This window comes from Malania oleifera, chromosome 4 (genome assembly GCF_029873635.1).
Source record: "Malania oleifera isolate guangnan ecotype guangnan chromosome 4, ASM2987363v1, whole genome shotgun sequence".
In the NCBI taxonomy this organism is placed as follows: Eukaryota; Viridiplantae; Streptophyta; class Magnoliopsida; order Santalales; family Ximeniaceae; genus Malania; species Malania oleifera.
In genome coordinates this window covers 123,415,159-123,429,242 of record NC_080420.1, presented here as the reverse complement: position 1 = coordinate 123,429,242, position 14,084 = coordinate 123,415,159, and the positions used below count along the sequence as shown (strand labels likewise).

Genomic DNA, 14,084 nt, shown 5'->3' with positions numbered 1-14,084 from the left:
CACTAGTTTATAAGTGGCATACTTCACCTTTTGCTCCTTAGTGCACTCCAACACCCCCAGCAGCTCCTTTATTTCTTGAACCCAATCTTCAGTTGCGATCGGGTTCTGTCCTCCTGCAAACGCCGGTAGGTTCGCCTGGGTGAAATGCTGAAATGTGCAACCCCTATCAGCCACTGGCTGATCCTGGTCTCTAGAGTCCCTCCTGCTCTCATTTCTAGCCTGCTGCGCTATATTTCACAGCACCGCTAAAACATCTGCATCATCCTCACAAGAGGTATCCCCTCCAACTAAATATCTTTTTCCCTGAAATCCATCCTATAAATAGGATATAACTCGTCTTAGAAATTTCACATTTAACATAATTAAAGCCTATATGGAATAATGGAATTGATATAATATACAGGTTCTAATTTAATAATTCATATTCCATTCTATCACAAAACCATTGAGGTAAAAATTTTGTAAAAAATGATTTATTATATAGCTTAATAAAATAATATTATATAATAATTATATATTTATAATATTATTAGTCCTTATTAAATTAATTGAATAAATTTTTTTATATATAATGACATAATTGATAAACTAGACTTATTTCCAATTCCTACGTCTATGTATACCAAACACTATAATACAACTTCGATTCTGATTCTATGGCAAACCAAATATGAGAGTGGAATTTGACACTCTGTTTCCGATTCTAGTGAATTCTGATTCTGATTCCGATTCCACCAAATATAATGAAAAAATCTATTCGTATCTTTTCCCTCCTTGGAATTCGAATACAAAATTTCTAATATGAAAATACAAGCCTTAATCAGATGTAAGTGTATCTCAAGAAAATGCCGGAGACTTCATAAAAAATGAAGAAGAAGTTAAAGTTGAGTTTGGGAGCATGGATTTGAGGTTTTAAATTTATATTTATATTATACAAAATTTAATATGATTTTATACTACGTTTTGTTCAAATCGATCAGCACAAATTCAAATTCAATTAAACAAAAAAATTCAAATTGCCTAACATATGGTAATTATCATTTTATAATATAAGTGAGATTATTTACCATGTCATCTATATATATAATTCAGAGCCGATTAGATTTTAAGTGACTATGAGATTTCTTATTCTATTAGGAGAAAATATCAACCACACAAAAGTATTTCCTTAATATATGCTCAACTCAAATACATACATATATATATATATATATATATATGCATAAAAGGTTCCACAACCAAAAATTGCATCATATATTAATTCAGGTTCTTGCATTGATCTCCATTATTGAAATTAAAAATCGAATAATTCTTGCATGCCCTCATGGAGTTCCTTCAAAAATGCACTGCCCATAAGCTGCAACACCACAAAAAGAAAATAACATGAGAGAGAGAGAGAGAGAGAGAGAGAGAGAGAGAGAGAGAGAGAGAGAGAGAGAGAGCTATTTAGGCCCACAGGGATCTTTAGTGGTAACAACACCAGCTTGGCCAAGGCAAAGCCTACGTGCTTTATAGAAGATATTCAGAGCCACAGAAGCAAGATTTGCCAGAGTGTTAGGCTGGAAGCATTTGCCATTAGGAGGATATATAGGGCCGCCGGATATCCCTGTGTCTTCACAACATGTCACTATGGCTTGCCACAACATCTCAGTTGTTGCACTTGGACTCGCCACACACCAAGTCATGACCTATACCCACATACAAACACACACACACATTGAACATATTAATTAATATTGGGTTGTACTAGACTTCCCCAATTCGGGATCTTGGCCAGCCTCCCCGCAACTTGTCGGGTGGGATCTATCTCTATGAGTGGTTAGGACATTGCCCAAGATCTCAAATTTGAGAACTTTGTTATGATTTTTCTAAAATATTTGGGGCCTGAGTAAGTGTTTTGAAAAAATGATTTTCGAAAATAGAATTCTTCAATTTAAATGTAACTATGCATTTCATAATGGGCTTAGATCTTTCTTAAATCTCCTTTAATGTCTTCTTTTGTTCTTCTCAAAGTCGTCATAAGAAATGACCACAACCCGTAATACAAAGATAAAAGCAATGCACTTACCCTCTTCTCCTCAAAACCAGTGGTGTATCCTTCGAATGCTAAGCAAGCTCCAATGCAAAGTAAGAAAGAGAGGATACCAACGGATAGATAATTAACCTTGGCCATGACTATTTTTGGTACTTTTGGGTCACTCTATAAATTGGACAAGAATTTTTGGTTTTGAGATTTCAGGATGCCCTCCTCATGAGCTAGAGAACTTCACATATATAGACACACGCAATGTGCATAATTAATTAATAGAGCAATAAAAAAATTTGAATTTAAGTACGCTATTTAATTTTTTGTAGTAGCAATTAATATAAGGAAGATTTTATATTAAATAAAGTATTTATGATTCATTGCCTAAACACAAGGGAAAATATTAAGTGCTCCAGTGTATACACCACCAATTTTCCACTGGCACATCGAGAGACCTCTCCTGATTTGATATTCAAGATTCCTAGTAGTTGGCAAAACCTCTCACACAGGTGTTCATTTTTTATTGGTTAGTTTAGTAATCTGTTTGTATACCTGATGCACCTAACAATTTCTCATATATATATATATATATATACACACACACACACACACACACACACACATTAAAGAGAATAATGAAAGAGTGAACCATTACTACTATTTACTCTCTCATTACATAAAACTTAATAAGTGGAAGGTGCACTTAGTGCACCTAATATTAAGTAGAAAGTTGGTGATACGATTAGGATGTCCAAAAAGCCGTAAAGACAAAGAATTCAGAATAAGTATAAAGAGACACGAAAAGATACAGAAAAAGTTAATTATTGAAGCTCAACATAGAGGTTATGATGATCTATATGTTAGATTAGATACAAAAGAATGGAGAAAGAAACATTTGTGAACTCGCTAAAGTTAACTAGAGAAACAAAGTGTCAGGATTAGGTAATGTAAAATGTGTAAAGAACGAGGATGACAATGTATTGATGATTAATGAAGTAAAAATTATAAGAGCTAACGAAGCTACTTTAATAAAGTTGTTTAATGAAAATCAATTCGATAACTTAAACTTAAAAGTGAAAAATTTAGAAAAATGGTGAAAATCTAAGATCCATTTGCAATGAAGTTAAGTTTATAAAAAAGATGAAAAGTGGAAAAATCAATAGGATTGGATCATATTCCAATTGAAGTTTGGAAATGTCTAAGCGGTAATGGAAGTATATGATTAACTGATTTATTCAACATGATTATAATAAAATAAATAAAACACAAATGAATGGAGGAAAAACACATCAATACCTATATAATAAAACAAAGGTGATATTCAAAATTATAATAACTTTTGTAGTATTACACTTATGAGTCAAACAATCAAATTGTGGGAAAAGGTAATGAACAAAGAACAAGGTTAGAAATGAGAGTCTTAGAGAAACAATTTGATTTTATACTGTAGAAATCAACTGAAGAAGTGGATAGTCTAGAGAATTTTATAAACAAAAAAGGGACTTACATATTGTTTTTATTGACCTAAAGAAAGCATATGATGAGGTTCCCAAATAATAACTATGGTGGATTTTATAAAAAAGGAGATTGCATAATAAGTATATTGATATCATTAAAGATATGTGTATGACAGAGCAGTGACTAGCGATAAAACTACAAGTGGATAGTCTAGAAAAATTTTATCACAATACTTGTATATCACGGTTCTACTTGGAGTTCTTATCATTTTACTTTAGTAATTTATATACTCCCTAAAGGTATACAATTGAGATCCCTTGGTGTATATTGTTTGCATATGATACTATTTTGATTGATAAAAGTAGAAATGGAGTAGAATCCAAGTTAGAATTATGGAGAGTGCTTTAGAGTTAAGAAGTTTTAGGATAAGTAGAAATATGACAAAATATATGGAATGTAACTATTTCAACCAAAGTAGGAGAAATATTTGACAAAAGAATAAACTCGATGTCAATAAATTTATAGTATTAATAAATTTCAATACCTTTATTATGCAATCAAATGGGGAAATCAAAGAGGATGTAATATTTAATTTTGTTTAGTATGCCCTTGTTGTATCATTTCATCTCTCTCTAATCCCCTACATATATATATATATATATATATATATATATATATATATTTATATATCTGTGTGTGTGTGTGTGTGTTATATGTATATTAAGATTTACTATATTTTACTGTTGTAAGGGAAAAATAAATTTTTAGAAAGAACTTTGAATACTTAGACTTTAATATATAACTGTAAGTATTATAATATAACATCAATTTATTTAAAATAGTTTAAACTATGCCATTAAAGATCCATGCGATGCATTGGAAATAAGTCCAGTGTATGTGTATCTAAAATTGTATGGATCTTTATAGATATATGCTAGGGAAATGAGTCCATTAAATACGTGTCTTAAATTCTATGGGCCATTAAATATAAATATTCAACTTACAATTACCATCCATCTAAATATTCCATAATTTGGTATAAGAGGAAAGCACAAATTGTTTGAAAAACAAGTTGTTCCTTTTGTAATTATTTTCAAATATAGAAGTAAAATAATTTTTTTGCACATTATTTTTTTTATTTTCACCCTTTTAATATCTATATTGAAAAGAAAAATTCTTATCATTCTTTAAAAACCTATAGAATGAAAACTGAAAAATATTTTCCACAAATAAATGACCATTAGGTTTTAGTTCATGCATTTTGATAGATATGCCCAAACTCAAGCCAATTTCTTATATGAGTGTTTCCAAATTTTTTTGACCATTTTATGACTTAAAATTCTCCATTCAATCACTCTTGTTATCACTTGAGAGCATCAAAACTCATAATTACCTATTTAGAACATCATTATATTAATGAAGTATAGTCACTTTTATAATCTAAAGAATATTTATATTCTCTCTCTCTCTCTCTCTCTCTCTCTCTCTCTCTCTCTCTCTCTCTCTCTCTACATATATATATATATATTGATATTCTTAAGGTAATATTTGGCAATATGAATTTCATATTTTGAATAAATTTGTATGTGTTTGAATAAAATACAATACAATTTTGTTATTGTATTTTGTCCAAATCTAGATAAATCCAAATCTAAGGCATGAAGTTGGAGTACTTTCGGAGTCACTTAGAAATAAATTGTTTAAGTCTACTAGCTAATTAAATTATAGATGCATGACATTTTTCCACAATGCTATAGAATAGTAAACAAGGTAAAGTTTTTTCCATTTTCATAAGTCTTGTGATTAAGAACTCGCACTTGTGGGTCAACACATAAAAATATAAAAAAAAAAAGGTTCCACAAAGACCATGCGATACATCATTCCAATCATAATATATTATTTTCAACTAATAGGAAACAGGCATCCCTGTTTTATTGAAATTGAAAGTGATGATGTTCTTCCATATTGCTGTCACGGAGATGGTTTTCCTTGTAAAATGCATCTTCCATATGCTACAAAAACACGAATAAATCATTATGTGTGCGTGTGTGTGTGTGTGTGTGTGTGAGAGAGAGAGAGAGAGAGAGAGAGAGAGAGAGAGAGAGAGAGAGAGAGAGAGAGAGAGAGAGAGAATACTTACAAGGATTGGTTACTGCAGTTATGCCAAATGGACGAGGGCAAACATTATTGGCTAAATAGTTGAGATTAAGGGCCACGGTTGCATGATTAGCCAATTTATTGGGTTCAAAACATATGCCACCAGGTGATATTGGTGCACAATTCACCCTAGGGGCTCCGCAAGAAATCTTTATGGCTTGTTGAAACAAAGCATCTGTCCCTGTGACAGTAGCCACACACCATGTTGTCGCCTACATCAACACACACACACACACACATCCTAAGTGAGTTTCTAATTCATAAACTTCCCCCTTTTTTATATCCACTAATATTTAAAATTATAATTATTTTGATGGTGCACTTACCGCTACACTTGTCATCCCTCCAATACAAAGAAAGAAGAAGGAGAGGATGCAAAATGATACAACATTGCCATTGGCCATGACTCTCCTTGGATACTTTGGGTCAAGTTATAGAGGAGTTTTGGCTTTTGGGATTTTGAGATGCCTTCCCATGAACACAGCTCCATATATATACACACATGTGCACACATAATAAATGTTGCATTAATTATGGTTTTTTTCACATAACTTAAAGATTGTGCTATTAATTGCATAGATTTAGAAATTAATTACTTAAGAAAATGAGGAAAAGGAAATATTAGTTGGTATTTGCTTTCACATTACGTAAAAGAAGATAGGTGGAAGGGGTTTTTTAATATCATACTCCATATCTAGGAAAAAAACTTAAAAGATAGCGTTATAGATATAAATAGAGTAGGGGATAAAATTATAAAAATCAAGATGATCATAGGCCAAGAGATAATAAATATCATTAGTGCTTATGCTTTTCAAGTAGGCTTAGAAACAAAATCTTTAGAGACAATTTTTGGAAAATATAGATAGTATTATACAAGACATATCAAGGATAAGAAAATATTCATAGGAGTAGATCTGAATGAACACATTGGAAGGAATAATGAATGTTATGAGAGGATACATGAGGGATATGGTTATGGAGTATGGGGAGATGATCTTAGACTTTCCTATGTCATATGATTTTATTACAATGAAATACTTGTTTTAAGAAGAGAGAAGAACACTTGATAATCTTAAAAAGAGGCAAAAATAAAATTCAAATAATTTTTTTCATAACTAGGAGGGTAAATTGTTTATCATGCAAGGATTGTAAAGTTATCCCAGGTGAAAACTTAACCACACAATATAGAGTCTTAGGGTTAGATATATGTGTTAAAAAATGAAATAGATATATGTTGGAGTTAGTGTGATCCCAAGAGAGGGGTGAATTGGGTTTTAAAATATTTCAACTAATTTAAACACTTACGCCGATTCACCACATATCATATCTCATTTTAGTTATTGTTGTGTATGTAAAAACTAAATAAGCAATATGTGCAGACCTACACGTGTATCTCATTAAAAATAAATGTGTGCTTACAATTTGTTATAACTGTAAATGAACAAGCATACACATGTTGAATTAAAAGTGCATAAATTAAATTAGATAAGGAGAGAGCGACACACAATATTTGTGATCGAGGTTCGGTCAAACCAGCTTACGTCCCCGTCTTGAGCATATCCCTCAAGGATTCTACTAAACCTACTCACTTAAACGGGGGAAGCAGAAGCCGTTTACAATGTCCTTACGGGGCAGACATTCCCCAGCTCACTTTACAGGTGGAGCCAACACCATGCACTCTTTCCTAAGAGGGCGCATCTCCTAGTTCTCTTAACCGGGTTTAAACTAATCCGGTGCTCTCCTAACTGGATCTGAGCAAGTCCAGGACTATTCGCAAGGCTAGTCTCCCTCTTCTGAAAACCCGTCGGAAATACAACATCAATAATAATAAATTTTTGTGCAACAGAGAATGCTTTTAAAAAGCAGGTGTGTATAAATTTAAGGCTTAAACATGCACTCTCTAGTGATATGAAATATACTCAAAAGAGTAAGGGTGCTATCAAATAGTTTTACACAAGTAAAATATATATATATATATATATATATATATATATATATATATGAAAAATGAATATTATTGTTCTCCTATAAATATTTTTTCAAATAGATAATATTTAGAGAATCTAGGAATTTATGTGACGCCCCGATTTTCGTGCTTTTTTTTATATATGTTGGCCCGGTTGAATGTCTAGAGGGGGGTGAATAGACTTTCTTCACGGAAGTGCAACTTTCTACAACCACAAAAATCTTACAAAGAGCAAGTATATAAAGTTTCTGTGTAAAGATGTAGGAAATCTCAATAATAATAAATAAGATATGAAAGAAGAGAAGCTAAACATAAAGATATTTACGAGGTTAGGCACTCGGCCTACACCCACGCCTGAGACCAACTCAAGGATTCCCAAAATCCACTATAATCCTCATTCGGGTGGAGAAGCCAATACACAACAGCTCACAAAGGGTTTTTAACAAGGTGCTCACTTAGAGACACCCAACAATAGCTCACAAAGAGCCTTTCCTTACAAGAAGTAGATGAGAAATAAATGTAAACTTGAATACTCCCTTTGAGTTGATTACAACAATGAAAACCTTACTCAATGTCCTTTTGTTAAAAGAGTAGAAGCAAGACTAAGAGCAGCAAGAAGAGGGCAAGTGAGTGTATTATAACAAAACCCTAGAAGATATCAACACCAATGAATGATTTTCTTACAATATTAACTTTCTTGGTGAGGAATATATGCTATTTTCTCCTATTTAAACATCAAATGGGCAAGGGCAAAGCTAGAGAGCCCTTGGGCATTTATGAATATAGGACAAGGGTCAAACTAGCCGTTCTATGGCATTTAATGTTCGCTGCTACCCGACGTTCGTCGACGAAGTTCGATCTTTGTTGACGAGCTCTTCAGTCAATTCGTCGACGAAACCTTGTGTTCGTCGATGAGTTACTGTTCTGAATTCAAGTACCTCTCAGTATATTTTCGTTGACGAGAACCCTATGTTCATTGATGAGTTCTTCATTATATTCGTTGATGAGTTGGGGCTCTGAATTCAGATGCCTCTTGGTATCTCTTCGTTGACAAGAACCCTGTGTTCGTCGACGAAATTTGTGTTACACTCGTTGACGAAACCCTATGTTCATCGGTGAGTTCCTTCTTATTATTTGTTCTTTTAGGTACATAGAAGGCCCTTGTCCATTTGGGGGTTTCTTTTCACACTTTTAAATAATTTTACTTGTATTTTGCTGTGCGTGTGTGATACGCCCATTTCTTACTCTTAGTTTTGAGTTTTACTCTATATACAAGATATTTACAAGATGGTCTCTCTCTCATTCTCACATTCATCTTTCGGATGACTTTGTCTATTGTGTATCGTTCGTGAATGCGTTAAGAGGCTTGTGCTTTTGGTTATGGTATGAGTTGCTTTGACTGTTTGTTGGTTCAGATGCCATTCTGTATAGCTGAAACATGACTTAGAGAGAAATGTTAGTAGCCTTAAGAATTGCTAATGGGTTGTTGTCTTCAAAACACGGTAGGAATGAAAGACCCTTAACAAAGTGGTCTAACATTCTCTCCCTTTTTGATGATGGCTATCCATTAGTGTTCTCTTTGAAAGATAAATGTATCCCCTTACTAAAAGGAATAATTTATAGTTTGAATAAAATTCTTCCCCTTAATGTTTGCATTTTATGAAAGAGCATTTTATTACATTTTGGCAGCATGTTGTTTATAAGTAAGATATTTTCCATTTATCCCTGCATAAACCATGATAGTCCAGTATATCAATCATTCAAGTACACAGATAGAGTATTTATATTTAAAAGATGCAACGCTTGCTAATGTTTCATTACTAAATATGTGCCATGTTTACACACAATGTTTAAGGCTAATATATTCTATTGTAACTACATCCGAATACAACTGAAAAGAATACAACTGAAAAGAGACCTAAATAATCTCTCCCCCTTTGCCATAATCAAAATTGGGGGATATCGGAGGGACTCCGCTACTCGTGCTGGTGACCGAGTCGATCAAAGAGCGCAGCAAAAGATGCGTCGAGAGAGTCAAAACGGTGGCGGTGACGAAGTTCTGACTATGTCATAGCGTGCTGAAGCCCATCTAGGTGCTCCAGTATGTGGCCATAGATGGTGTCCGCATGCTCGCCTTCTTCTGCTTCTTCCTCGGCCTCCAGGGCGGCCTCAACCTCATCGACGGGAATATTGCCCTGCTCGTGGGCTTTGACCCACGTGTTGGTTGCGTCATCCTTTTCAAAGTGCATGCGATGAAGAGTCGCCTCAGTGTAAACATCTTCTGGTGCGGGACGAATGCAAGGCAGGCAGGCGCGAATGAGATCGTAGTGATCAAAGAAGGTCATGAGGAGACGACCGTACGGGAGACAACCGCATTGTCGTTTGAAGTCTTCTTCCATGTTTTGAACAATAATAAAGGGAAGATAGATACCTCGACTAGTACATGCAGAAAATGTCTCCGAGGGTGACCCAATCCTGGCCGCTAGTGCGAGGGCACAAGTTATATTTTATGATATGATGGAGGACCCAAAATTCCACAGTGAGGTCCTTGGATTTTGGGTGATCCATCGCACGAATATGAGGATTACCGGTGATCAGTTTGAGAGCGGTGTGGGAAATGAGATGTTCCACTAGTATTTTTTCTATCGGTTTTACAACCACCGTAGTCAGCATCAAAATAGCATGTGAGGTTAAAAGGAGCATTTTTAGGATAGAAAAGTCCTAGGTCATGAGTGCCTGCTAAGTATCTAAAGATTCGTTTGACCGCATGGAGATGGGATTTTTTAGGACAAGCTTGAAATCTAGCGCATAGACAAACGCTGAACATTATATCAGGCCTGCTTGAAGTGAGATACAATAAGCTGCCTATCATCCCACGGTAGAGTTTTTGGTCAATGTTTTTCCCTTTTTCATCAAAGTCAAGTTTTGTTGTGATGCTCATAGGAGTTACCTTAGATTTACCCAATTCAAGATTGAATTTCTTTAGCATGTCCCTAATGTATTTGGCCTAATTTATGAAGATTCTGTGTTTCATTTGTTTGATTTGTAATCCTAGAAAAAAGGTTAGCTCACCCATCATGCTCATCTCAAATGTTTCCTGCATGGTTTGAGCAAAATCTTGACACAAGGTCTCATTTGTGGCCCCGAAGATAATATCATCCACATAAATTTGTATAACTAGCATACCATTAGCTTTATGTTTTAAGAAAAGAGTGGTATCGAATTTTCCTCTTGTGAACCCATTTTCTAGAAGAAATTTGCTTAAGCGCTCATACCAAGCTTTTGGGGCTTGTGATTACGCGCTTAAATTGCGTAATTAGGTGCTTCAATTCATGCATTGAGAATCCTATTTTGTATTTAAATGCTTAATTACTCTCAATATTTTAACATTGTGTTCTATTTATAATATTTGAGTTTATTAAGTAATTTATGAAATTTTGGTATTTTTTATTGTAGGGCAACTATCGGAAGCCAAAAACTGACGATACTTTTTAATCTATGCGTATCTCTCTCATCCAACCCCTGATTCAAATGATTCAGGATGCCATAGAAAAATAAGAAAATTTTCTACAATTTTTATGTTTTGTATTTTGCGAAATAATGGATGCATAAAGATTGAAATCAGACGTGAACTTAGCATACGCCATTTTATGGATTATTTCGACAATTCTTCGTAATCTTGGCGTAACTTTCTCATCCAAGCTCCAATCGAGACAATTCAAAATTCTACGAAAAGCTGAAAAAAGAGCTCTATATCTTTTGTGTTTTAAGCTTTAAGAGTTACGAGCTGTACGAGGGTCGAAAGTGGGCTTGAAAGAGGAGGGCAGTTTGTGTACCTTTGATAAAAAGAAAAAAGATAATAAAAAATAAAAAAAATAAAAAAATGAGACGTGACCCGGCCATGCAGCCGGGTCATCTCAGAAGGGTGAGGCGCTGGGTACAAATAAAGGAAAGACAAAAGAATGGAAAGACAAAAGAAAGGAAAGAAAAGCAAAGAAAGGAAAGACAAAAGGAAAGGATTGAAAAAGTCAAAGATGAGGGTTTCTTTGGGGGGCAGCATGCGCTGGGGCTGGATAGAGGCCGGACCATAGAGGAGAAAAGAAAGAGAATTTTTTGGTGAGACATACAAGGGAGGCCAAACCACATAAAGTTTCTTGGAAAAATTAATTTTTGGGAGCTTTCTTGTGGTTTTCTTTTAGGGGTGCTGTGAAGATATACACATATCCAGCAAGGGAGAGTTGGAAGCATGCAAAAAAATAATATCTTTTCAGAATCGGAAGGCGGCGAACAACGGCGGTGTTCGGGGGTGTTTGCGACGCGCAATGGCGGTGCGACGAGTGTTGATCTTTCCCGTACGCTCCAAATAGAAGAAAATATGGTGAAATCTGTTATGTTGGATTTAAATTTCGGAATGAACTAAATTTTTGTATTCTAGGAAAACGATGTAGCCAGTTTCGAACTAAGCTTGCTCTTTGATGCTAATCTGAAGTAATTTTCATTAATGTTTGTTTGAGTTATTCTGTGCCTAATGCTTTTAATTAACTGGCCATTAATTAAATGATTTTAGTCTTGTGATTTGCTACTGAAAGGGGGGATTATAGGATAGATTTTGGATAATTCAGCGTAGGTAAATATAAAGATCGAAACTTGTATGAACCTACATAGCATTAAAAATTGATTGTCTTACTACATTCTTGCGTTATTAATTTGCATACTCTTATGTTAAATAATAAACAAGAATAGGTTCTGATTGACTATCGAAAGAGGCTTTAAGAAAAATTGGCGATTTGCTAACAAACAGAGAAAACGAAGTTGAATTAGCTAAATGAGTAAAGCATAGTGAGAAACTAGGTGAAATCGGTTTCCTAGAAGTTTTCATCATCATCAATTTGACACACGGTATCCAGTTTTAAATTCTCTTGAATAGTTTATTTAAAGTAGCTTTGTTTAAATTTCGCAGTCTAAAATTATTAATTTTTCTAAATAAAATCAAGGTTAGTAAAATTTCGGTACTTGGTAAAATTACGACATCAATCCCTGAGGACGATACTCTACACATCATTATATTATAAAACTACGATATTGTGCACTTGCAGTTTGCACCGGTCAGCCTGCTTAAGTCCGTAGAGGGCTTTTGAGAGTTTATATACATGATCGGGAAGAGCGTGGCTCTCAAAACCAGGAGGTTGTTTGACAAATACTTCTTCATTTATGTATCCATTTAAAAATGCGCTTTTAACATCCATTTGAAATAATTTGAAGTTTTTGTAACAAGCAAAGGCCAGGAGCATTCTAATGGCTTCTAGTCTAGCTACAGGGGCATAAGTTTCATCGTAGTCAATACCCTCTTGTTGGTTGTATCCTTGGGCGACTAGTCTAACTTTATTTCTAACAATGTTTCCATCTTCATCTTTTTTGTTTCTAAATACCCATTTAGTGCCAATTATTGTGGTATTTTTGGGCGTAGGAACTAAGTGCCATACTTTGTTTCTTTCAAATTGATCTAGTTCTTTTTGCATGACATTTATCCAATTTTCATCATTTTCAGCTTCTTCAAAGTTTTTAGGTTCTAGGTGAGATATGAAAGCAATATGATTACATCCACTTCTAAGGTGAGATTGGGTGCTGACTCCTTGAGAGGGACTTCCTATGATGAGATCAGGTGGATGATTTTTTACAAACTTCCAGGCTTTGGGTAATTCATGATCTTCTTTTTCTTCTGGCTGGTTAGATTCTTGAGGAGAAGATCCTAGATGATCTACATTTGTATCTTGACAATTTGTGTCTTGATCATTATTTAACTTGAGCTGTTCTAATTCTCTTTCAATTCTAAAGGTAGTGACTTGGTTGTCTTCATCTATCTCAACAGGTGTTTTGGATGCGTGAGAATTTGTTTCATCAAATACGACATGGGTTGATTCTTGAACAGTTTGAATTCTTTTGTTGAATATCCTATATGCTTTACTGTTCATGGCATATCCTATGAAAATCCCTTCATCGGACTTTGAATCAAATTTGGCTAAATGATCCCTATCGTTCAATATAAAACACTTACATCCAAAAACCTTAAAATGCGAGATGTTAGGTTTTCTACCCTTCCAAATTTCATATGGAGTTTTTCCTGTCTTGGATCTGATGATGACTCAGTTGCTAACATAGCATACTATGCTAACAGCTTCTGCCCAAAAGTATTTTGGCAAATTATGTTCGTTGAGCATTGTTCTAGCCGTTTCTTGGAGTGTTCAATTTTTTCTTTCAACTACTCCGTTTTGTTGTGGAGTTTTTGGTGTGGAGAAGTTGTGTGAATATCCATTTTCGTTGCAAAAATCCTCAAGTTCTTTATTTCTAAACTCTCTTCCTCTATCACTCCTAATGTGAATAATTGACATTCCCTTCTTGTTTTGGATTTTTTCACAAAAATGAATAAATGCATTACAGGTATCACTTTCGTTAGCAAGAAAAATTACCTTTGAAAAT

General features: G+C 34.2%; 2 protein-coding genes across 2 annotated transcripts; both read right to left on the bottom strand.

The window, feature by feature from the left end:
* Positions 1–1,148: 1,148 nt before the first annotated feature.
* On the bottom strand, positions 1,149–2,259 carry LOC131154399 (major pollen allergen Ole e 10-like). The gene is made up of 3 exons (XM_058107131.1): positions 2,069–2,259; positions 1,457–1,688; positions 1,149–1,357 (listed from the first exon to the last, which is right to left on the bottom strand). Exons 1-3 carry the CDS (start codon positions 2,171–2,173, stop codon positions 1,323–1,325), a joined length of 372 nt encoding a protein of 123 aa, XP_057963114.1. The 5' UTR covers positions 2,174–2,259; the 3' UTR covers positions 1,149–1,322.
* A 2,984-nt stretch (positions 2,260–5,243) lies between these two features.
* On the bottom strand, positions 5,244–7,006 carry LOC131154400 (glucan endo-1,3-beta-D-glucosidase-like). Its single transcript, XM_058107132.1, has 3 exons — positions 5,968–7,006; positions 5,625–5,853; positions 5,244–5,496 (listed from the first exon to the last, which is right to left on the bottom strand). The coding sequence occupies exons 1-3, from the start codon at positions 6,043–6,045 to the stop codon at positions 5,456–5,458; spliced, it is 348 nt and encodes a 115-aa protein (XP_057963115.1). The 5' UTR covers positions 6,046–7,006; the 3' UTR covers positions 5,244–5,455.
* Between the last annotated feature and the right edge of the window lie 7,078 nt (positions 7,007–14,084).